A 26,623-nucleotide genomic window follows, 5' to 3' on the forward strand; every position below is an offset into this window, starting at 1 on the left:
ACATGATAGGCAGGCTGTAGAGAGGACAGAGGAGACATGAAGGATCTGCTTCCTGAAATTACTCAGCAGAGGTGGGATAAGCACAACGCACAAACCACCCCATAGCCCACCCATCACTCTTTGTTGACCCCACGGTCCGTAGCCTGCATCTCCTGTTTCACTCACATTAGTTTGGGTGCTCACCTCCCAGACTTGATGGGTACCGTATATACTCGAGTATAAGCCGACCCGAGTATAAGCCGAGGCCCCTAATTTTAACACAAAATACAGGGAAAGCCTATTGACTCGAGTATAAGCCGAGGGTGGGAAATGCATTGGTCACAGCCTCCCCAGTATATAGCCAGCCAGCCCCTGCCCCAGTGTATATAGCCAGCCAGCCCCTGCCCCAGTGTATATAGCCAGCCAGCCCCTGCCCCAGTGTATATAGCCAGCCAGCCCCTGCCCCAGTGTATATAGCCAGCCAGACCCTGCCCCAGTGTATATAGCCTGCCAGACCCTGCCCCAGTGTATATAGCCTGCCAGACCCTGCCCCAGTGTATATAGCCTGCTGCAGCTGGCGGACAGATCGCACAGAAGATATGCAGGGGTATTTATTTTTTGACTCGAGTATAAGCCGAGTTTGGGGTTTTCAGCACATTTTTTTTTGCTGAAAAACTAGGCTTATACTCGAGTATATAAATATATAAGGTGTATATATATATATATATATAAAAGGTATATAAATATATATAAGGTATATAAATATGAAAAAATTAAGTCACACCAATATTAAAGTGAAAAAATTGGTTTACTTTATTCACCAAGTGCCTCTCTTCAGAAGCCTTTGGCAGGCTTCTCTTGGCAGCCAGAATGCAGGGCTGAAGGGAGAGGGCATGAGACAGAAAGCGGAGAAACAGCTGCAATAAAGTAACAACTGTATATAGCAACATTTTTTTCAGCTATCGCAGCTATAGGGAGGGGGGAGGGTTGGGTTCTATAGGGTGTCATGAAGTAGCATTGCAAGGTTATAAAGGGAAATTCTGACTTTGCATTGTAGTGCTGTGATGATATAATAGGTATAGTTTTGTCATACTGGGTTATTATGATGTCATAATGGGACAATGCGATATCATAATTGAGCACTGAGGAAACAATGGGCATTGTGATGTCATAATGAGGCATTGTGTAAAAGAAAATATATGATGTAAACTTCAAATTCAGATTATGACCTCCTAATACTGATGCAAAATACTGAGGGAAATAATGTGATGTGAAAGTGACCATAGAATTCTACAAATTGCAGGTTTGTGTTGATATATTTTGATATACAATAAAACAATCAGGATTCAGTTCCTAGAATTACAAAGCCATCAAGGTATACACATTTTAAGGCATGTTTTATAACAACGTAACATTCTAATACAGTAAAATACGGTTCTGTAAGTTGCTAATATATCACAGCATTATGTTATTAAGTGCTACTCAATGCAGAAAATATGTTTACAAGTAGGTTACAATAAATATTTGTAGTATGTGGTGTCATTTATAGGGGGGCATTTATCAAACGCCGGCGCGTGTCATAGCAATGCCCCCCCCCCCACCAGGGAAGATATATCATGAGGCTTCGACCTCATTATATACCCTATATCATTTTTTCAGTAAAAAACAGCAAACATTCACCGGTGAAAGCTCACTGATTTATAAAAATTTTGCAGGCATAGGGTAGGAACTCAGCGGGTGTACACACCCCTCCACGCTCACATGGTGTGCATGTGGCATAGTCGCCTGAATAATAGCAATTTCTCCCAGTGCGCAAGAAATTGCACTTATATCAGTGCTTCTATGCCAAAAAACTGGCATAGAAGCACTGCTAAATCTTCCCCATAAACAAGGCCTATGCTTAGGACTGTTTATCAATATTAGTCAGTCTCTGAATAGTAAATCCTCTTGGATGCGGGGAGTCAAAACGATTGCAAGCTCTAATTCTTGTACAAGGTAAAATACTAGGCACAAATGTAGGGAGCAATTAGGCGAATCAGATTTCCACCTTTTTAATGGTTTGTTCATAGGTATAGGCCATAAGTTTTAAATAAACAAAAGAAGAGAACCAATTTGGCTAGATGGTTTAGTTCCCTCCAATTTACCATCATGCGACTGGAAGCCAAGATAGAAGGTTATATTCAGCACACAAGTACATACCTGTACTATATAAATTAAATGATACCTACAGCACACTGCACTGCAATGCGCAGGGTTTATTTAACATGTAAAGTGTCTGCAGTCAGAATGTGTGAACTTCATCAGAATAATCATAATAAAATTTGGAGTAGCTGTCTACCAGTAGTATGAGTTAGCTAGTCTTTGAGTGCCCATTATTTATTTTCCCCACACCGTTGTCTTGAGTCTTCCGAGAAACAGTGTTATTGTTACTATTGCAGGAGCCGGTCTTGGTCTCCATCTCTGATTTTGTACAGTTTTCTTCACCACTCCCCTCACTCTCTTCCACATCACTGCGAACATCATTATCAACCTAAATGACAAAAGGTTAATACAATGTTAGAAATAAAGTGTTCTTCAATGCAGCCAAATAAAATGTGCATGTTCTAAAAGCTTCCCAGCATCTGGATGGGACACATGACCCGAATGACACTTGTCTATGACAAATTCTAATACTGTATATCTGCTACCAAATGAGCCTTTTCAATTAACATCAATTGTATTACAGTATTAGTTATCTGTCTTATAAGTGTTTTTTCAATGTAATTGTATGGCCACACAGTGGTTGTGCTGTGGCTTGCTCACAAAGGCTAAATTTCTATTTGTATTAGATTGGTTTAATGAGATTTTGCAGTGGTTAAAGGCACTGTACTATCATTGACACTTATCCCTTATCTAGAGAATCCACAAGCAGTCACAAGGCCAGTAGGCCTCTTGAAGCACTGCATACTGAATGGATTGCAGGAGTGCATAAAGATGTGACATGGGACACTTCAGGACTCCCCATTCTTCACTTAGTATGGAATCCTGGCGGTTGGACACATAACCAGGGGACATATCTTTTATTTATGGGATTTTTATAACTGACAGTTGACTTCGCTGTGCATTATGTAGCTGCTTTCACAAAATGAATTCCACATGCAGTTAAATCATATAACATCCTAAAACAGAACACTCACAAAACATGTAATAATAATCTCACCGTGCCAGTAAATATGAATCTGCATATCATTCGGAGAATCATGTAAGCCCAGAAAAAATGAAGTATTTGCAACGTCATTAAAAGAGAATTGAAAAAATAATATCCAAAGAAAGGTTCAAATATTAGCATGGAGGAATAATATGTACTATAGATGACCCTGAAAAAAGACAGACATTTTACAAAGATGGTTAAAATACATGGCCAGTAACCATTGACATACTGGGCTGTTCACCTTTCATGATTGCTAGCATTTTAATAAATAACATCTGTAACTAAGTTATGCATGTTTAACTCCTTTTCGACCCAGGGTGCGGTTGCACATGGCCCTAGCGTTGCATTTACATTGTTTAATGCAAGACACAGAGTGCTGGTTACCGATCCATAGAAACACATACGATTGGGCAGATCTTTTCTTAATTTTTTTTCCAACCACAATTCCATATGTAAAAAGGAATCAAAAAGGAGGAGGAAGGAGGAGAAATCAAAATGGAGGCGTGTAATATGTTTGACTCCCGCTGCTTCCACTACTCTTTAGTCAAGAGCTCGGATCCAGCAACTCATGTAGGGGAAAAAAGGCCAAAAGAGCAGGAAGGGACAACCTAGTAGGAATCCAAGCATCAATGCGGGGATGCCCAGTAAAAAGTACACTATATTGGAAGCTGAGAGCCTGAACCTGTTCTAAGGAGCCATCAAAATTATTTAACCATTTTATGCCACCTACCAGCCCAAATAAACATTTAAAGCTGACCATTAAAGGGGTATTCCAGGAATATGAATGTCTGATACAAAAACCCATGATGCTATAAATAAACGAATATAACAATACTCAATGTCATTAGACACAAAACGAAGCTTAAATAGTTTGATTTTATGATCCACAAAATGTTATGGGCTTTTGAAAGTAGGCGGAGTTATCACCAAGATGGCCAGTACTGGAGGCTTGAAGTCCCACAATCCTTTAGTTCTCAGTAACTCCTCCTGCCTCTTATGCTCTTATGATCTGTCCTGCTCTGTTACCATAGTAATGATGTATACCTGCCATTACCACAACACTGGCCATACTGGATGCACTGCAACCAACCGACTACAGCCAAACATAGTGGTGATCACATGACCTGCCCAGGCAGGTGCAGGACATGTGAAGTGAACAATTCTCCATCAGTGTATGTCAACAGCATTTTCTGCTAAGGGGAGCAAAATTTTAAATAACTAATTACATATTAACTCATAAAAAGCCATTTGTACATGAGTTATGCTTAATCCAGTAACACACCTTTAACCCCTTAACGCTGAAGCCACTTTTCACCTTCCTGACACGGCCCATTTTTTAAAATCTGACGTGTCTATTTAAGTGGTTATAACTTTGGAACTCTTTAACATATCCAGTTGATTTTGAGATAGTTTTTTCGTGACATATTGTACTTCATGCTGGTTGAGAAATTTAATCAATATATTTAGTATTTATTTATGAAATAAAGGGAAATTTGGCAAAAATTTTGAAAAAAACAATGTTTTCCAAATTCAAAATTTTCTACTTTTTGGAAAGTTGGTCATATCACTAAAATAACTTGATAACTAACATTTTCCATATGTCTGCTTTAACTTGGCATCATTTTTCAAACCTCTTTTCCTTTATTTAGGATGTTAGGAGGCTTATAACTTTGGTGCAATTTTTCAGATTTTCACGAAAATCATCAAAACCTACTTTTGGAGGGTCAATTTAGTTAGAAGTGACTTTATAAGGCTTACATGACAGAAAACCCCCACAAATGACACCATTTTAGAAACTACACCCCTCAAAATATTCAAAACAACCTTTGGGAATTTTGTTAACCCTATGAGCGTTTCATGAGGGTGAAAGATAAATGAATGTGAAATTAGAGAAATGTAATTTTATCTTACTATAGATTCATTGAACACTAAAATTTGCACCTTCACAATGGGTTAAAAAGGAAAATGCATTTTACAATGTTGAGGGCAATTCCTCCTGAGTATGCCAATACCCATTTTGTCACTGTACCCTGCTGTACGGGCACATGGGGGCACTTGGAATGGAAAGAGCGTTGTTTTGTTTTTGAAGGGCAAATATGGCTGAAAAAGTTTTCATGTGTCAGGATGCATTTGGAGAGCCATAATGGTACCAAAACAAAGGAAAGCCCCAACATGAGACAACATTTTGGAAAGTACACCCCCTGGAGAGTTTAGCAACGTGTAATTTGTGTATTTTCCCCAACAGGTGTTTGATTCAATTAGGCCCCAAAACGGAAAAAAGGTGAAAATTTTCTAAAAAAGTCACTTTTACCCCAAATTTTTGTAAGCCACAAGGGATAAAAGATGAAACAACCCCATAAATGTGTAAAACTATTTCTCCTAAGCACAGAACTGCACCACTTTTGCATATAAAGTGTTGTATGGGTACACAGAAGGGCTCAGAAGGGAAAGAGGGGCTTTGGCCTTTTAGAAGCCAGATTTGACAATCATCCTTTACATGTGTCAGGATGCATTTGGAGAGCCCTGGTGGTACCAAAACAGAGGGGAACCCCAACAAGTGTCACCATTTTGGAAAGTGCACCCTTTGGAGAATTCAGCAAGGTGTAATATGTGTATTTTCCCCTACAGGTGTTTGCTTCAATTAGGTCCCTAAAAGGAAAAAGGTGAACATTTTCCCAAAAAAGTCACTTTTACGGCTAATTTTTGTATCCCATAAGGTATTAAAGATGAAACAACCCCAAAAAATGTATACTAGCATTTCTCCCGAGTATAAAATTGCCCCACACATGCAAATAAAATGTTGTATGAGTACACAGTGAAGCTCAGAAGGGAAAGAGGGGCGTTGGCCTTTTAGAAGCCAAATTTGACAGACATCCTTTACATGTGTCAGGATGCATTTAGAGAGCCGTAGTGGTACCAAAACAGAGCGGAACCCCAACAAGTATCACCATTTTGGAAAGCAAACCCCTTAGAGAATTTAGTAAGGTGTAATATGTGTATTTGTCCGTAAAGGTGTTTGATTTAATTAGGACTTAAATAGATAAAAGGTGAACATTTTCTTATAAAGGTCATTTTACTCCTAATTTTATATAGCCACAAGGGATAAAAAAAATGTAATAACCCCCAAAATATGTAAACCTATTTTTCTCAAGTGTAGAAGTACCCCACATGTGTATATAAAATGTTGTATGGGCGCACAGTAAAAGGAAAGGGGAATGTTTGCCTTTTAGAAGCCAAATTTGACAGAAATGTTTGACATGCATTTGGAGAACCCTAGTGGTATAAAGCAGATTAGAATCCGAAAAGTGACCCTAATTTTTGAATGCACACTAGAGATGAGCGAGCACTAAAATGCTCGGGTACTCGTTATTCGAGACAAACTTTTCCCGATGCTCGAGTGCTCGTTTCGAGTAACGAGCCCCATTGAAGTCAATGGGAGACTCGAGCATTTTTCAAGGGGACCAAGGCTCTGCACAGGGAAGCTTGGCCAAACACCTGGGAACCTCAGAAAAGGATGGAAACACCACGGAAATGGACAGGAAACAGCAGGGGCAGCATGCATGGATGCCTCTGAGGCTGCTTAAATGCACCATTATGCCAAAATTATGGGCAACAGCATGGCCATGACAGAGTGACAGAATGAAGCTAGATAGCATCTAAAACATCCAATAATTGACCCTGACACTATAGGGGACGGCATGCAGAGGCAGCGGCAGCAGCGGAAGGCTAGAGAGTGGCATGGCGACATACCCTAAATGGACTCAGGCTTCAAACCAATGGGTAGCAGAGAGGAACCAAAGGAGGTGAGCAAGAAGCACTCAAATAATATCGGTACATGATAAAAGTTTGCCAGTATATTTTGTGGATTACACAGCAGGGTGGCGACAAAGTTAACATGGAAGCCATGAAAACAATCCAAAATTCAGCCTGACACAGCTCGTTTGATAAGGGGACGATGTATGGAGGCAGTGAACTAGTAGTAGATTAAAGGTGCTGCAGTTAAAACTATGTTAGTTGTTTCTTGGCATGGAGCTGGCGCTCCGCTGCCAGGCGAGCTTTCGCCAATCCAAGCCCCTGTCTCTAGGCTACTCCCCAAACAGCACTTCTAAGAACCTTTCGGATAAGATCAAGTGTAGTAGCGTTCTTATAAGTTTGGGATATGGCGGGTGAGGGGAATGTAAACATCTGCGCAAGAAGCGCTGAAATAATATCCGTAAATGAAAAAAGTTTTCCAGTATATTTTGTGGCTTACACAGCAGGGTGGCGACAAAGTTAACAAGTTTGATGTGGAATGCCCTGCAATAGCTCTTGGGCGGTGTGCCTTTTATCACCTAGGCTCAGCAGTTTGAGCACCGCCTGCGGTCGCTTAGCGACGGCACTGCTGCTGTGCCTAGAGCTACCGACTGATGGCACCATGCCCACGGATGGTAATCCGGAGGAGGAGGAGGTGGAGGAGGGGTGGGAGGATTTGGAGGTATAGTAGGCCTTTGAGACCTGGACCGAGGTAGGCCCCGCAATCCTCTGCGTCGGCAGTATATGACCAGCCCCAGGGTCAGACTCGGTCCCAGCCTGCACCAAGTTAAGTGTAGTAGCGTTCTTATAAGTTTGGGATATGGCGGGTGAGGGGGATGTAAACAGATGCGCAAGAAGCGCTGAAATAATATCCGTAAATGGTAAAAGTTTGCCAGTATATTTTGTGGATTACACAGCAGGGTGGCGACAAAGTTAACAAGTTTGTTGTGGAAGCCATGAAAACAACCCAAAATTCTGCCTGACACAGCACATTTGATAAGCCGGGCATGTATGGAGGCAGTGAACTAGTAGTAGATTAAAGGTGCTGCAGTTAAAACTATGTTAGTTGGTTCTTGGCATGGAGCTGCCGCTCCGCTGCCAGGCGAGCTTTCGCCAATCCAAGCCCCTGTCTCTAGGCTACTCCCCAAACAGCACTTCTAAGAACCTTTTGTATAAGATCAAGTGTAGTAGCGTTCTTATAAATTTGGGATATGGCGGGTGAGGGGAATGTAAACAGATGCGCAAGAAGCGCTGAAATAATATCCGTAAATGGTAAAAGTTTGCCAGTGTATTTTGTGGATAACACAGCAGGGTGGCGACAAAGTTAACAACTTTGATGTGGAATCCATGAAAACAACCCAAATTTCGGCCTGACAAACCTCGTTTGATAAAGGGACGATGTATGGAGGCAGCTATATGGACGACTTTTGGAGGTAGCAATGGAGACAACGTGTGGAGGCTGCTATGGAGACAATTCAATTTGGATAGTTCCTGTATGTGGCAGTCCAAAATATTTTTCAAACCAGAGGAGCAGGTAGGTGGCCCTCCAGAAAAATGGAATAGATTGAGTGCCTGTATGTGGCAGTCCAAAAAAGTTTTTAAACCAGAGGAGCAGGTAGGTGGCCCTCCAGAAAAATGGAATAGATTGAGTGCCTGTATGTGGCAGTCCAAAAAAGTTTTTAAACCAGAGGAGCAGGTAGGTGGCCCTCCAGAAAAATGGAATAGATTGAGTGCCTGTATGTGGCAGTCCAAAAAAGTTTTTAAACCAGAGGAGCAGGTAGGTGGCCCTCCAGAAAAATGGAATAGATTGAGTGCCTGTATGTGGCAGTCCAAAAAAGTTTTTAAACCAGAGGAGCAGGTAGGTGGCCCTCCAGAAAAATTGAATAGATTGAGTGCCTGTATGTGGCAGTCCAAAAAAGTTTTTAAACCAGAGGAGCAGGTAGGTGGCCCTCCAGAAAAATTGAATAGATTGAGTGCCTGTATGTGGCAGTCCAAAAAAGTTTTTAAACCAGAGGAGCAGGTAGGTGGCCCTCCAGAAAAATGGAATAGATTGAGTGCCTGTATGTGGCAGTCCAAAAAAGTTTTTAAACCAGAGGAGCAGGTAGGTGGCCCTCCAGAAAAATTGAATAGATTGAGTGCCTGTATGTGGCAGTCCAAAAAAGTTTTCAAACCAGAGGAGCAGGTAGGTGGCCCTCCAGAAAAATGGAATAGATTGAGTGCCTGTATGTGGCAGTCCAAAAAATTTTTCAAACCAGAGGAGCAGGTAGGTGGAGCTCCAGAAAATTGAATAGATTGAGTGCCTGTATGTGGCACTCCCAAAAATTGTTTAAAACAGAGGATCGGGTCGGTGGCCCTCCAGAAAAATTAAATGCATAAAGTACTATAGGTAGAGCCAGTGGGCCCTGTCAAAAAATAGCCAGTTTCCTCTGCTTTACTGTACAAAGAGCAGGAGAAGGAGGAAAATGAGGAGGAGGAGGAGGAGGAGTGGATAAATTATTCAGGTTGAGCTTCCTTCACCTGCTGGAGATTGGAAATTAGGAGAAATCCATGCTTTATTCATCTTGATAAGCGTCAGCCTGTCAGCGCTGTCAGTCGACAGGCGTGTACGCTTATCGGTGATGATGCCACCAGCTGCACTGAAAACCCGCTCGGACAAGACGCTAGCGGCAGGGCAGGCAAGAACCTCCAAGGCGTACAGCGCCAGTTCGTGCCACATGTCCAGCTTTGAAACCCAGTAGTTGTAGGGAGCTGTGTGATCATTTAGGTTGATGGTATGGTCAGCTACGTACTCCCTCACCATCTTTCTGTAAAGATCAGCCCTACTCTGCCGAGACTGGGGACAGGTGACAGTGTCTTGCTGGGGTGACATAAAGCTGGCAAAAGCCTTGTAAAGCGTACCCTTGCCAGTGCTGGACAAGCTGCCTGCTCGCCTACTCTCCCTCGCTACTTGTCCCGCAGAACTACGCACTCTGCCGCTAGCGCTGTCAGAAGGGAAATACTGTTTCAGCTTGTGCACCAGGGCCTGCTGGTATTCATGCATTCTCACACTCCTTTCCTCTCCAGGGATGAGAGTGGAAAGATTTTGCTTGTACCGTGGGTCCAGGAGAGTGAACACCCAGTAATCGGTGCTGGAATAAATTCTTTGAACGCGAGGGTCACGGGATAGGCAGCCTAGCATGAAATCTGCCATATGCGCCAGAGTACCAACGCGTAAGAATTCGCTCCCCTCACTGGCCTGACTGTCCATTTCCTCCTCCTCCAATTCCTCTTCTTCTGCCCATACACGCTCAACAGTGAAGGACTCAACAATGGTCCCCTCTTGTGTCTCAACAACATTCTCCTCCTCTTCCTCCTCATCCTCCTCCACCTCCACCTCCTCCGATATGCGCTGAGAAACAGACCTAAGGGTGCTTTGGCTATCAACAAGGGAATCTTCTTCCCCCGTCTCTTGTGAGGAGCGCAAAGCTTCCGACTTCATGCTGACCAGAGAGTTTTTCAACAGGCCAAGCAGCGGGATGGTGAGGCTGATGATGGCGGCATCGCCACTGACCATCTGTGTTGACTCCTCAAAGTTACTCAGCACCTGACAGATATCAGACATCCACGTCCACTCCTCATTGTAGACTTGAGGAAGCTGACTGACCTGACTACCAGTTCTGGTGGAAGTTGACATCTGGCAGTCTACAATCGCTCGGCGCTGCTGGTAAACTCTGGATAACATGGTCAGTGTTGAATTCCACCTCGTGGGCACGTCGCACAACAGTCGGTGAGCGGGCAGTTGGAGGCGGCGCTGCGCTGCCCTGAGAGTGGCAGCATCTGTGCTGGACTTCCTGAAATGCGCACAGATGCGGCGCACCTTCGTGAGCAAATCAGACAGATTGGGGTATGTCTTGAGGAAACGCTGAACTATCAGATTTAACACATGGGCCAGGCATGGCACATGTGTCAGTCTGCCGAGTTGCAGAGCCGCCACCAGGTTACGGCCGTTGTCACACACAACCATGCCTGGCTTCAGGTTCAGCGGTGCCAGCCACAGATCAGTCTGCGCCGTGATGCCCTGTAATAGTTCTTGGGCGGTGTGCCTTTTATCGCCTAGGCTCAGCAGTTTCAGCACCGCCTGCTGTCGCTTAGCGACGGCACTGCTGCTGTGCCTAGAGCTACCGACTGATGGCGCCATGCCCACGGATGGTCGTTCGGAGGAGGAGGTGGGGGAGGGGTGGGAGGAGGAGGAGGCATAGTAGGCCTGAAACACCTGGACCGAGGTAGGCCCCGCAATCCTCGGCGTCGGCAGTATATGACCAGCCGCAGGGTCAGACTCGGTCCCAGCCTCCACCAAGTTAACCCAATGTGCCGTCAGCAATATATAGTGGCCCTGCCCGGCAGCACTCGTCCACGTGTCCGTGGTCAGGTGGACCTTGTCAGAAACGGCGTTGGTCAGGGCACGGATTATGTTGTCTGACACATGCTGGTGCAGGGCTGGGACGGCACATCGGGAAAAGTAGTGGCGGCTGGGGACCGAATACCGAGGGGCGGCCGCCGCCATGAGGCTGCGAAAGGCCTCGGTCTCTACTAGCCTATAGGGCAGCATCTCCAGGCTTAGCAATCTGGAGATGTGCACATTAAGGGCTTGGGCGTGCGGGTGGGTTGCACTATATTTGCGTTTCCGCTCCAGCGTCTGGGGTATGGAGAGCTGAACGCTGGTGGATGCTGTGGAGAATCGTGGAGGCGACGATGGGGTTTTTGTGGCAGCTGACGCAGGGGAAGGAGCAGTGGTGTGCACGGCCGGAGGTGAACGCGCTTGTTGCCACTGAGTGGGGTGTTTAGCATTCATATGCCTGCGCATACTGGTGGTAGTTAAGCTAGTAGTGGTGGAACCCCTGCTGATCCTGGTTTGGCAAATGTGGCACACCACAGTCCGTCGGTCATCCGGTGTTTCCTTAAAGAACCTCCAGACTTCTGAAAATCTAGCCCTCGCCGCAGGAGCCCTCGCCACGGGAGCTTCACTAGTTGACACATTTGGCGCTGATGCACCAGCTCTGGCCCTGCCTCTCCGTCTAGCCCCACCACTGCCTCTTCCAACCTGTTCTGGTCGAGGACTCTCCTCCGTCTCAGAAGCACTGTGTTCACCCGGCCTCTCAACCCAGCTTGGGTCTGTCACCTCATCATCCTCCGATCCCTCAGTCTGCTCCCCCCTCGGACTTCCTGCCCTGACAACAACTTCCCCACTGTCTGACAACCGTGTCTCCTCATCGTCGGACACCTCTTTACACACTTCTTCCAGTACGTCAACAAGGTCATCATCACCCACAGACTGCGACTGGTGGAAAACCTGGGCATCGGAAAATTGCTCATCAGCAACCGGACAAGTGGTTTGTGACTGTGGGAATGGTCCAGAAAACAGTTCCTCAGAGTATGCCGGTTCAAATGGCAAATTTTGCTGGGAGGGGGCAGACTGGGGGGGAGGAGGCTGAGGTGCAGGAGCTGGAGGAGTGCCGATTTCGGTGACATGGATGGACTGCGTGGAAGACTGACTGGTGGACAAATTGCTTGAAGCATTGTCGGCAATCCACGACATCACCTGTTCGCACTGTTCTGGCCTCAACAGTGCTCTACCACGAGTCCCAGTAACTTCAGACATGAACCTAGGGAGTGTAGCTCTGCGGCGTTCCCCTGCTCCCTCATAAGCAGGTGGTGTCTCACCCCGCCCAGGACCACGGCCTCTGACCCCTGCAGTAGTTGGACGCCCACGTCCCCGCCCTCGTCCTCTACCCCTAGCCCTCGGGTTAAACATTTTGAAAATGAGAGTTATAACTTGAATTTTTTTTTTAATTTTTTTTTTTTGTTTGTTTTTTTTTGTGTTTTTTAGTTTTTAAAACCAAACGATGCTATCCTATTGCTATGGCTATTTTATAGCCAAGTATGAAAGCACACTGCTATGCCAGATGAGATGACGCTGAGTTATGAAAAAAATAAACGTAAAATAAAAAAGGAAATGGCAGACTGTGCCTAATTGAAATACAACCCCGGGCCCTAATAAATTTTCCCACTTCGGTCTTTGCGATGGATATGTGCGTCACTAAAACACAGTGGTCGCAAGTCTGACTCCAAATTGCTCACAATTTACTAGTAGATGCACTGCAACAACTACAGCCACCAGCAGATCAACCAGAAATCAAATATATATAACGGTACTGTAGGCGTAATTAAGCCGTTTGTATTCTCCTATGGCTATTTTCTAGCCAAGTATTACAGCACACTACTATGCCAGATGAGATGACGCTGAGTTATGAAAAAAATAAACGTAAAATAAAAAAGGAAATGGCAGACTGTGCCTAATTGAAATACAACCCCGGGCCCTAATAAATTTTCCCACTTCGGTCTTTGCGATGGATATGTGCGTCACTAAAACACAGTGGTCGCAAGTCTGACTCCAAATTGCTCACAATTTACTAGTAGATGCACTGCAACAACTACAGCCACCAGCAGATCAACCAGAAATCAAATATATATAACGCTACTGTAGGCGTAATTAAGCCGTTTGTATTCTCCTATGGCTATTTTCTAGCCAAGTATTACAGCACACTACTATGCCAGATGAGATGACGCTGAGTTATGAAAAAAATAAACGTAAAATAAAAAAGGAAATGGCAGACTGTGCCTAATTGAAATACAACCCCGGGCCCTAATAAATTTTCCCACTTCGGTCTTTGCGATGGATATGTGCGTCACTAAAACACAGTGGTCGCAAGTCTGACTCCAAATTGCTCACAATTTACTAGTAGATGCACTGCAACAACTACAGCCACCAGCAGATCAACCAGAAATCAAATATATATAACGCTACTGTAGGCGTAATTAAGCCGTTTGTATTCTCCTATGGCTATTTTCTAGCCAAGTATTACAGCACACTACTATGCCAGATGAGATGACGCTGAGTTATGAAAAAAATAAACGTAAAATAAAAAAGGAAATGGCAGACTGTGCCTAATTGAAATACAACCCCGGGCCCTAATAAATTTTCCCACTTCGGTCTTTGCGATGGATATGTGCGTCACTAAAACACAGTGGTCGCAAGTCTGACTCCAAATTGCTCACAATTTACTAGTAGATGCACTGCAACAACTACAGCCACCAGCAGATCAACCAGAAATCAAATATATATAACGCTACTGTAGGCGTAATTAAGCCGTTTGTATTCTCCTATGGCTATTTTCTAGCCAAGTATTACAGCACACTACTATGCCAGATGAGATGACACTGAGTTATTAAAACAATAAACGTAAAATAAAAAAACTGGCAGACTGTGCCTAATTCTACTCAAACCCCTAATAAATTTTCCCACTTTGGTGTTTGAGGTGGATATGTGTGTCACTAAGAGCTAAACACAACGGTAGCAAGTCCCCCTGCTAATTCCTCACAATATGGTACTAGCTGCAAATAAAAAAAAAAAAATTATAACGTTATTGTAGCCCTAAGAAGGGCTGTTGGGTTCTTTTAGAATCACTCCTGCCTAACAGTAAGCTAATAGAACACCCTAACGCTTTCCCTGACCAGCAGCAGCTCTCTCCCTAGCGGCATCCAGACAGAGAATGATCCGAGCAGCGCGGGCAGCGGCTAGTCTATCCCAGGGTCACCTGATCTGGCCAGCCAACCACTGCTATCTACGTGTAAGGGTACCACGTCATGCTGGGTGGAGTGCAGAGTCTCCTGGCTTGTGATTGGCTCTGTTTCTGGCCGCCAAAAAGCAAAACGGCGGGAGCTGCCATTTTCTCGAGCGGGCGAAATACTCGTCCGAGCAACGAGCAGTTACGAGTACACTAATGCTCGATCGAGCATCAAGCTCGGACGAGTATGTTCGCTCATCTCTAATGCACACCCCTTAGAGAATTTTGCCATGTGTAATATATGTATTTGCCCCTACAGGTGAATGATCCAATTAGGCCCTAATCATTAAAAAGGTGAAAATTTTCCTATAAATGTCACTTTACCCCTAATTTATGTAAGCCACAAGGGATAATATATTAAATAACCCCAAAAAAGGTGTAAAACTATTTCTCCCGAGTGTAGAAGTACCCCACATGTGCATATAAAATGCTTTATGGGTGCACAGTAGAGGAAAAGAGGGATGTTTGTCTTTTAGAGGCCAAATTTTCAAGAAATCCTTCACATGTGTCAGGATGCATTTGGAGAGCCGTAGTGGTACCAAAACAGAGGAAAACCCGAAAAGTGACCCTAATTGTTGAATGTACACCCCTTGGGGAATATAGCAAGGTGTAATATGTGGTGTAGTGTAATACACGTGGTGAAATGAGCATTTTGAACATACAGGTGGTTTCCAAATATGATGTGCAATGGAGTCCAAGATGCAAATTGTAATTATTTCTGGAAAGTTCAGTGCCCGTTATGTGGCGCCCCTTATGAAATAATCAAGGGGTATAGGGAGCAACGGGACATAACAGTTGTTATTATTCATTTTACCGAAATTAATTCACAATAGGTTGGGCGTGAATTGTGAATGTCTAGTGTATAAGGAGGTAGAATATACCAGGGGACCAACTAAACTTTTGTCACTCTGGAGTTGTCGCAGGTATCTTAGTAGCATATAGTGTCCATCCTAACTCCTCTTTTGGAACAGACTCTTTATTGAGTCCTACCATTAGAAGCAGCAGAATTCACCGGGAAAATGCTGTCCTGGCAAAACACAGGAACATCTATACCAGAGGTACTGTGGCCCCGTCCTTCTTGTCCCAATATTAGTTTCCTAATATCTTCCTCTTGATGATACGGCAGGACATGCACATTGGAACAGCCGGTAAGAGTTGTACAGCATCATCTGAACAATGTGCACAGTCAGCACTTTTGTACCATATCTTTGTTTTAGTAGGGAAATTATCGCCAAGTGTTGCTCTTATTCACCCTAGCGATGCCCATTGTGACGAATATTGCTGCTTTTGGCTGGACCAAATCGACCAGCCAATAGCGGCAAACATGGACAGAGGGGGGCAACAAAACCCCTCTGGACCACAAGGCAAAATTGGTGGCTGTCAGGAACAGCCGCCACCCTGCCCCGATCACCGTGTCTGCAGACATGGTGATCGGTATTACTGACGTCATAAGTAAATTCGCTGCTATTGGCTCGTCTGAATTGATGAGCCAATAGCACCGATAATAAACTGGGGGTGTGTGGGGGGGACGTAACCCTTCTGGTCCATGGGGCAGGAGGGATGGCTGTGAGGAACAGCCGCCGTCTTACCCCGATCAGTGAACAGCCGCCGTCTTACCCTGACCGGTGTTGGCAAGTCACTACCCGCCGCACCGTTCTATAACAACGCTCGTTGGGAATAGGCTATACAATCTTTATTTATTTTTTAAGCAATTTAGACAAATAAGGGCTTATTTTTTGCGAGACGAGATGCACTGTAAAAAAAACTTAATTTTAGTGGGTTTTTAGCTTATTGAAGCAATTTTATTAACTTTTTACGTGTGGAGGAAAATAAAATCATCAATTCTTGTTTTGGATTTTTAGCATTTTTTTGGGGGGGGGGGGTGTTCACTGTAGCATAACAATAATATATTATCTTTATTCTATGGATCACTATGATTACGGTGATACCTCATTTATATAGTTTTATTTTTATTTGTCCAATTTTATTGAAGGAAAACTAGAATAGAAAAAATTGCATTTGTTTTAGTATTGCCATTTTTATAGCGGCATAATTATAGTATTTTTTGGTTTACGGAGCTGGTTGTGAGCTTATTTTTTGCGTGACAAGTTGCTCTTTTTATTGGTATAATTTTGGTGCTTGTAACTTTTTTGGATCACTTTTTAGAACATTTTTTGTAAAGCAATTTTTTTTTTTTTACCACGTTCACCGAGCGGGTCCAATTATGATTAGAATTTATTGTACAGATTGTTACGGACGCAGCGATACCAAATAAGTGGGGTTTTTTCGTGATTTAGTGATTTTTATACTTTATTACTTGTGTAAAGGGAAATGTGGTGTTTGGGGGGACTTTCACTTTCTTTTATTATTTATTTTTATTGTAAAAAACCTTTATTTATTTATTTTTACTTTTTTTACTGTTACTGACATCTAAGCTTGAACAAGTGATCTTCTGATCACTTGTTCAAGCTTTTTTACAGGTTACACAGTGCAATACAGATGTATTGCACTGTGTAATGTAAGACACTGAGCATGCTGCGCATGCCCAGTGTCTTACAGCCGGGTCCTGCCAGAAGGCAGGGACCCAGCTTCTGGAGGAAGATCTCGCAGCCCCGGGCACCGGCAGTCCCGGGGCTGCGATCGGAGCAGCGGACCCCCCCGGTAAGCACCGCGGCACTGCCAAAGCCAGTCAAAATATTACAAGAGGTTGTGAAGATTGCGCAGGTAAATATGTCAGCGCTTAAATTTCCTTTTGTGTTTAGCAATACTGCAAATAGATGCTAGCCTCTAATTGCTCAATACACATATTGAGGAGGAGGGGACAACATGCAACTCTGTTTGGTGCCATTACAAAGAGGGAAGGGACCAGAGGAGGCCTGGAGAAGTCTGATGGGAGAGCCCTGATTGCAGTTAGGCATTGACCTCTCTAAAGTAGGGAACATGAAGCAACACCCAAGCCATTTAAGCCCTTTACACATCTACACTAAACAAGATCACCTGTTTGAGTAGCTACATCAATAAGATCTATAACTCTAAGGTCACCTGTACATGAATGTGCTCAGCTTGTGGAAACATATATATGTGTGTTAAGTGTTAGGTGACATGGATTTATCAATGAATGAATGGATGAACTCTTTGAATATGATTTCAAAAGTGACTAAAAACATGTCCTATATCATATCCCACATTTTTTTTTGACTCATGCAGTATGTTACACTCCTAAGTTGTTGAATCGTTTTAGGATAGATAAGAATGAGAAATGCCCAAAATGCTATCTGTTTGATGCAGATTTGGTTCACATGATGTGGAGGTGCCCAAAACTGCATAGATATTGAAGGGACGTAGTCGAAATACTACAATTAATATTTTATAGTCAGATACCCAATGATCCAAAAATATGTGTCTTGGGTACTAAAGTTGGAGTAGTGGGCCAGCAGGCACATGTGATGAAAGGCTTTCTGAAAGCTAAGAAAATTATGATGTATAACTGGGTAGGAAATGAGACTGGATCTTTTGATCACAGCAGAACAAAAGGAGATTTGCACAATCGCCCTTAAGAAATATCTGGCTATTATGAATGAATAGACCACGTATTAGGTAAATTTTCTGTATGTTTGTCGACTTTATATAATTTATAAAAAAGTGTTAGGTGACATTATTTTGACACTACAATTCCGACATAGGTAAACATTCAGGCATCAAAACATTGTCCAGTTAAGCACAGAGGATTGATAGCCAATTAATAAGGGTAAGCAAAATGAACATCAGAATATAAATTCTGTGATTTTAAAAGAGGACTTTTACCGAGATATGAGCACCGTTCTCTGACCATTCAATGTACCGAATAGTCAGAGAGGAGGTGCTGCAGCAAGTGTGGGGGCGTGCATGTATGATAATAATCTCTGACACCGTCCAATCAGCGTAGGGCGGTGTCAGAGAAGATCTTCCTTAAGCACTGTCTGGTGTAAACAGGAGAACCTCCCCTTTAATATGATATATGGATTGTATATGGATGCTTCAGAGCCAGAGATATCCACCCTTAAAGTGGTACTAAAAAAGTAGATATTTATGTACAGCTTTCTATTGCCGATTGTAATTTTAAGAATGGATATCTCCGGTTCCATATGCTATCCATATATCATATTAAAGGGGAGACTTTTAAAAGTTGATTTTAGAAGGTAGGATAACATATATGAAAAGGTTACCAGTCACAATTGGATTTGTTATGCTTGACTTTGATGGTAGATTTCCTTTAAGAAAGAAATCCAGACCCTGGCAGTGATTCTTTTTTGCTCCTAAGAACAGAACAAAGCACACTAAGTATAGTAAGGTTTCCGATTTTACCTTGTGGGTAGGAGAAACAGACGGGTGATGCTGAAAACCAGCGCGAAAATGATAAACAAAGCAATACATGTCCTCTTCCACTTGCTGTAATTACACATCTTTGCTAGCTGGGAAATAAAAGACACTTTTTAGGAAAATGGAAGTAGGGCGAAGGTAAAAAATGCAATATATAGAATAACTTCATAAATTGATATAACTGCTTAAAGACTTATTTATGAGGTTTAAAGGAAACCTACCACTTCCGATGGTGGTTATAATCTGCAAATGCCGTGCACCAGCTCAGGGTGAGCTGGTGCCGGCGCTTATTTTCATAAGGCGCACAGTGCGCACGACCACTTTGTGTGCCTGAATTGGAAGTGGTCGTGCGCATGGTGCGGACCACGGTGCGGTGAAGCTACTTCCTATATAAAGATTAATAAAGCGTATAAACACTTTACATCTGTTTAAGAACATAAGGAAGATAAGCGCGGTCACCAGCTCACCCTGAGCTGGTGCACGGCATTTGCAGCTTATATCCACTATCGGAAGTGGTAGGTTTCCTTTAAACCACATGTTTTGCCTTCATTTTCACTTTTCCATAAATGTGTGTGTGTATAAGTTATCTACTTGCCTATCCATGCCAAAAAGCATGCCAAACCGCATGTGAGTAAGGGCAATGGGCACATGGTTAACTAGCAAGAACACATGTGCGCATTTGCCGCTATATGCGATATGTTTCAAAATGCAATTCTGTATCGATGGATTACTGCACAGGCCTCAGCTATCCTTGAGAGGGCTCTGGCTCTGTCCCCCTTGTGACATTGGTAGATTACACACGGCTCATCCATACACATGGCTGTTACCTCTCTCACCTATAGCAATCACCTATACTGATCTTGTACTCACTCCATATCCAGGATACCTACGGTAGCCAACAACAGGTGTGGGTGATAATGGACAAGAACACATAACTGAGAGCCTCTGAAGGCGATGCCACACATGGCTTTTTGAACCCGTTTTTGGTCTGTTTTTAAGCAGCCCGTCCAAAAATCCATGCATTAAAAAACGCATCCGTTTTTGATCAGTTTTAATTAAGATACTTGGTAAAACCTGTCAAAACGCATGCGTTTAACGGACTGCTTAAAATTGGACCAAAAACTGGTTCAAAACGCCATGTGTGGCATCACCCTTATACTGCTCATTTTTAGCTCCACTCCTGGTTTGGACATCCAAAACTGCAACTGAAAATCTGAACGTGTGAAGGCATCCTTAGGGCCTGCTACTGACATAATAAGACCCAATACACTACATTACAGAACTATTGCGATGTCTGGTGGGAATAGTTGTGTCATTAATACTCCTCTCCTATGTATAGGGTAGCGGATAAATGTAAGATTGTTGGGGTTCTCAGCTTTTGGACACCGTAAAATCAGAAGAACGGGGGGATTGCATGCCGCCTGATCTTTTCCATAGCATAGAAACTTCTGGGTTTTGGCCATGCTGTAAGCCATTCCATAAATCCCATTGAAGCCAAAGGAGCTCCATTGCTGGATCTCACAATTTTGTATATATCTGCTTTCTGTCATTTAGTATGAAGCTTCATTTTTTACTTTTAGTGTATAAATATATTGATTTATCTAGAAAACTGTAAGCAATTCATAACAAAAGTATATAAGAAATTTGTATAACTTTTCATTATACAAAACAATAACATTTAATTGCCAAAAATGGGCAACCCTTTTAAACAATTATACTGTAACAGGTTAAAGAAACGATGGAAAGAAAACTGATCTTCATATCAACAGAAAATAGACTTGTTATATGGGAAACTGTCAGTATAACTTACCTACCATGTGTAAGTGATTTTATGTTTTTAAAATGAAATTTAAGCTGAATCATAAATTAGACACTTTGGGAGAAATCTTTTTATATTTTAGGAGAATCAATGTAATGGCATGCTGAGAAAGACTTCCGGAATATAATTATTGGCACTGATCTGTAAGTGTAGTCTCATTTATATCCTGTGCTCTAATTCCTACTATTTAATGGATTACACTGCAATCTAGTCATTTACTGATTACAATGTTATGTAACAGATAGAACTCACTGGACCTGCACAGCCTTACTGTTGACTATATGACTGAACATTTTGCATCTTATTCTACCTTACAGATGATATTTTGCTGCTTAACCTGTTTTAACAATAAGGTACCAGTTTGTTCTCAGAGTTCTGATGTGATTCCGTTCCTATAGTGTTATAGATACTGAAAATTAGACAAAGCAGAAGCTCTAAAGTCTGAATAAGTAAATGCATAACTTTATTTTAAGGTTGTTAATTTTAATAAAACATTATGTGTGGAACTAAAGTGTTATTTCTCCCAAAAAAAGGGGAAAACAATTTTAGTTCATGTCTATAGCATCTGTTCTCTGTTGAGTACAGTAGGCAGGATAGAGTAGAGGAATTGTATTAGGAGGGCGTAGGATTACAATCGGGCTTTGTTCCATCAGTACATGGCTGGGATCTGTCTAAAGAGACTGCTTTCTGCAAAGGACAGGGGTAGTTTTCAGAAGGGACCTAATCTACATCTCCCAGTAACAAGAACCACTGTGTGGACTAGAAATTCAGGATACTTTTTTCCTGCATTTATATGAGAATGGAATTACAGGAATCAATGTGCCAGTCACCTATTAACCTCTCTAGTACTGAATGAAATCCAGAATTGTAGCACTAAAATTAATATTAGTGAAAGTGTCTGAGCAAAAGAAAAGATGCTGAATTGGTTATTATTCTAAGATTTGCAAATTATTTTGTGCGGGCTAAGACAAACAGCATCAAGGCAAATTTTTGCTGCCTGCCTTTTAAGGTCACTGAGTAACAATGTATCCCCAATTTAGACTTTTTCTGTCTTTTTCATAAAATTCACAGACAAGTAAAGGTAAGAGGTTGGTTTCTATAGTTCTTAAATGCAAAGCAATTGCAGTACCTATCCAGGTTAGTGAGAGTGTAAAAGTCACTGTCAATGGAGCACTCAAACAGTAATAAATACTGTGGGTATTGTTATTACTAATGCTATTAGACACACCTCTCAAATGTTGGAGCTTACCCAGCTCCAACTAAAAAGTTTGAGACTATGGGGCACATTTACTAAGGGTCCGCACACCGCATTTCCGTCGGGTTTCCTGACTATCTCCAATTAGCGCTGCATTTAATTTGCGCTGGGGTTTTGGCGCACGCGATCGGATTTTGGCACAACACAAATCGGGGGGGGGGGGGGGGGTTGGGGGGAAGGGGTGCTTGGCCCTCCGTCAACCTGACTGATTCGGACTAAGCGCAGGATTTAAAATTCAAATTGTGTTGCAAGACATGCACTCACATACACCGGGAAGAAGAAGGTGAGCTCCGGTGGACCTTCATGGGGAAGCGACACATGCAGGATATCGGGCACACGATCTTAGTGAATCACGCTGGACTTCATCCTCGTTGGGGAGCGCACAGCAGAGATCGCGACAGGACTTTCATAGCATGGAGAGGATCAACTGGAGACATTATGGGAATCACCAATAACTATATAAAGGTAATCCTACCCAAACCTAGTATTATCCGTAGTGTCCAGTAATATACCAATAGCTTTCTCTGCTGTAGTGCCCAAATTGTTAATGTAAACAGTTCTGATGCCTAAAGATGAATGATAAAACCTAACATACAATTAACTTTAGAATAGGGGATCTAGACTGCTGGCAAATTCAGCTTTTTTTCATCCCAAGGAAGGGACACTATAAATAAATACATTAAATTATTTAGTACCCTTCCCACAATGTACATAGCCCAAGCTAAATAAATAAAAATATATTTTTTAATTTGAAAAAAGAAACACAAAGAAAGACAAACAAAATGAATAATAGAAAAGGCCTTACTACTCTCCAACCCTGAAGATTGTACAACTCTTTTAACCCATGTGGCACCTAGATAAGACATGCTGAATAACACTGTGTCATGGCACACGTGGCTTTTTGATTGCGTTTTTGGCCTATTTTTTTTAGCATACAGTCTTTGTTTCTGTAACTGTAGTGACATTACTAGATACTCAATATACTGTACCTATATGTAAAGAGAGAAAAAATAAAATGTGAGGAAAAATTCCTCGCCAATAGCTCGATAGGACATTTACACATCAATCTCAGAGAAAAAACTGTCCTCGACAGTCAAAGAATGCACTTAATCGGCTATAATAAAACATAACTTTTAATGTCTTAAATGTTAAAAAAATTAAAAATGCTGATTTTCGTATTATACCGAGGAAAACAAACAAACAAAGAGGTATCCATATTTGAAGGTCCTTACTACTTTACTACATCTAACTATCTCCAGTGAACTGTAATACACTCCCAATTACAAGGGTAAGCTATTCTAACCTAGAAAACTAGGCTAACAATTATAGTCTCTGGCTATATCGCTATATTCAACCCCTGGTGTGTATCTGGTAATTAAAACAAAGCAATTTAAGACCCCATTATGTTTCATTGGATATACCAGCTTTTTCTATGGGCTAAAGCCCGTACCCCTAAAGATAACAAGCTATTCAAGTCACAAAAGTCCAATGCAAATATAACACATATTCTGACATGCTCAAACAGAATCAGATTTTAAAACGGCAAAGTTTAATTGTCTTGTATTGATAGCTTACTATGTGGCCATCATACTCACCTCAAGAAAGTAGTCAGCTGCATCATGCAGAAGCATCACCAAGGTGCCTGCTCTAATGTAGTTGGCACAATAAGAGAATGTAATGAGAAAGATGGTGGCAAAATGATGTACTATCTGCTCCTTCAGATCCTGTAAAAAGAAGTAACAGATTACAGTTTTGTTGAGGCAGCCCTCTAGTTTTGCTGACACAGTAGCAGTGTAATGTTGAGGAAACGCTCCCAATATGTTTGTCACAATTGTATTTCATTACACCAGGCAATTGATGCTGGAGTTTCCACATGCAGGTCATTAAAAAGCTACAGACTTTGGAATGGAAATGCACAGATATTGATGGTTTAACCTAAAATAGATATATTTTATTAAAATATAATTTTATTAACTATATTCATAATATGTTATATACTGTACTTATGTTTATTTTTTAGTTCACTTCCTCATTCAATTGGTTTATTCAATATTACCTCACTGTGGTTTAGCTTTTCTATGTACACCTAGACGTTGTACAGTGTTGTTGGGAAACTGTACAATGGGACACATTTGCTTAAAATAGTGAAAACTGCCCTATATGCAGTTTGCCTCTATAGTGTGCAGAGGACACCAGATTCAGGAATTGTGGTCGCACGGTCTACATGCATCTGGCACCCTCTGTACTGCTCCGACAGTGTGCACCAACTTTATTTGGTACACCTATAACATAGGGCATGTGACCCACTTCTGCAGAAATTTGTGTTGCATTTGGTAAAGTGCAGCAATGCAGCACATCACTTCTTAAATACCTGTGCATGCGGTTTCAAAAAAGAACATGCAAGGTCGAAAGAAAACTGACACAGGGTCCTTGGTAAATTTGCTACAATGTTCTTTACAGAGTCTCTAATAATTATACAGCTGCAGGACAATGAATGTGCTAGTTATTTACTAGCATAAACACTACCGTTACTCATAGCGTATATAAGAATAAGTCTATAAAATCTAATGTAAACTAATAAATATATTGTGCCGCTGATGTTCATAAATGTTTTCTACAGTTATATGTGCATATAATATTTATTTTCTGTTATGAATGTTTGCCAAAAACCTCACGGAATCATATGAAAGACCACCTTTATATAATTCTTTTTTGTGCTATGTATAAAAAAGAGATTAATGGGTTTTGCCTGTCTATATTCTACACCAACATGTGTGCTTATTGCCCTGCTTGCCCAATGTAATGTCTGAACCTTAAAGGGTCAGGAGTTGTCTGTTGCGGCGCACACACAGGTTCAGAAACGATACGTCATATAAAGGGTAACATTTATTGATAATCTTGGATCACAACGCGTTTCGGAGTAGCGAAGACTCCTTTCTCAAGTGGTGTGAGACTGAAAACAAAGTGCAATATACAAGACACACAAGTGTAAATATCATTAAAAAGGGGGATGGTTCACAAGTTGTGCTTTTAAGGGTAAGTAAGTAACAGTATTATAAAAGAGGGTGGTACATGACCATTTGATTATGTACAGGTCTATGAAATTAGACATATATGGATATTTGCTATGTAAGACGAGATGTGAATATAAGTATAAATATATGCATTGCATGAATACATACATCATTAAATAAATAAATATATAAACACTAGGAGAATGCATAAATAAGAAATTGATAAATAAAAAAGATCTGGGCCAATACAACTCAACAAGTAACTGATATTGTTTGAATAATAAAAAGTTATACATTTTTCAATATACTTTCTGTATCAATTCCTCATTGTTTTCTATATCTCTGCTTGCTGTCCTTCTATAGAAAGCTTCTACGTTTACTTCCAGTGGACAGAAATCAGACCATGGTCACACAGGTGCGTGGCTCGTTATATCACACAGCTCTGATTACTCTCTCTATATAACGTATAACGTAAAGAAAAATGGCAGCACTCCGAGGTAACTTTCTCAAGCAAGGAAGGTTCCAGGCCATAAGGAGTTCGAAATGTAGTTTGGCACAAGTTGGAATAAACCAGTACCTGTTTCATAAGTTGCCTCAGAGTGCTGCCATTTTTTCTTTATTGTGAATCTTGTAGGTACTGTTTGTCCAGGTTCTTGGATGTGCACCCGGATATTACAGTTTTATGAGTGCTGCTACTTCATCTTGTTTTAATATATAAATAACATATCATATTGATACAGAAAGTATATTGGAAAATTGTAATTTTTTTCATCATCCAAACATTAACATTAATTTGCCAAAGTGGGAATACTCCTTTAACATACTCTTAACATATCATACATATTAAATATATATGGATAGAGCACCCCAGACATTTTTTCTGTCGATCTGTACAAAAATAGTCTGCAATGGTTGACTAGATGCTCTTTTATGGAGATAATCTCTTGTAAAAGCACTGTTGCTATAGAGGACTGCTATGGTATAGGGCACCACAAGGCATCAGGTATTATTAAATGTAACAAATGTAAACATTTCACTAATGTCTTATACTGTATATGCAAATTACGACCTTAAAAGGAGAACTGTCACCAGAATTTTACCCCTCATACCAGTAATACCTGCCGGTAAAGGGTTAAATGTCCTCTGAATATCACATACAATTATCTGCCACAGCCATTTTCTAATATGTAAATGAGAAGAAAAGAGTCAAACAGACAAGAGGAGAGTCATGGTTTCTTCAGACTGCCAGTGAACCAAGCCTACTTCTTTTGATTGACAGCTCTGTGCCTCTTAAAATCTCAGCTTTTTATATTGCTGTCTCTTTTACTGCATGGTGTAGTTAGCAGTGAGCACTCTGTGGGAAACCGAAGATCTTATCATCATTTCATGTACCTCAAGTAGCAATGGGCGGAGCCAACCTAGCGAAAGGCAGAAAAAGTTTAGGGAATGATTTAACTAGTGGGACAAGGCAGATTTAAGCTGGGACGCCTGTAATGCACTTTTCAATAAATGTACAGTGAGGAGGTGAGTAAGGTTTAGAGTGCCTGTTCT

General features: G+C 41.8%; 1 protein-coding gene across 5 annotated transcripts in view; it reads right to left on the reverse strand.

Annotated features, from left to right (window-relative positions):
• Positions 1-1,981: 1,981 nt before the first annotated feature.
• The window catches only part of LOC140067760 (ceramide synthase 4-like), a 99,877-nt gene continuing 75,235 nt past the window's right edge, over positions 1,982-26,623 (reverse strand). For all 5 annotated transcript variants that reach the window (XM_072113949.1, XM_072113948.1, XM_072113947.1 and 2 more), the window contains exons 8-11: positions 23,654-23,782; positions 18,970-19,076; positions 3,179-3,335; positions 1,982-2,509 (exon numbers count right to left, since the gene is read on the reverse strand). In XM_072113949.1, coding sequence (XP_071970050.1) covers positions 2,330-2,509; positions 3,179-3,335; positions 18,970-19,076; positions 23,654-23,782 — 573 coding nt within the window. In that variant the 3' untranslated portion in view covers positions 1,982-2,329. The remainder of the gene's footprint in view (positions 2,510-3,178; positions 3,336-18,969; positions 19,077-23,653; positions 23,783-26,623) is intronic.

The sequence above is a fragment of the Engystomops pustulosus genome, chromosome 1 (genome assembly GCF_040894005.1).
Source record: "Engystomops pustulosus chromosome 1, aEngPut4.maternal, whole genome shotgun sequence".
Taxonomy (NCBI): Eukaryota; Metazoa; Chordata; class Amphibia; order Anura; family Leptodactylidae; genus Engystomops; species Engystomops pustulosus.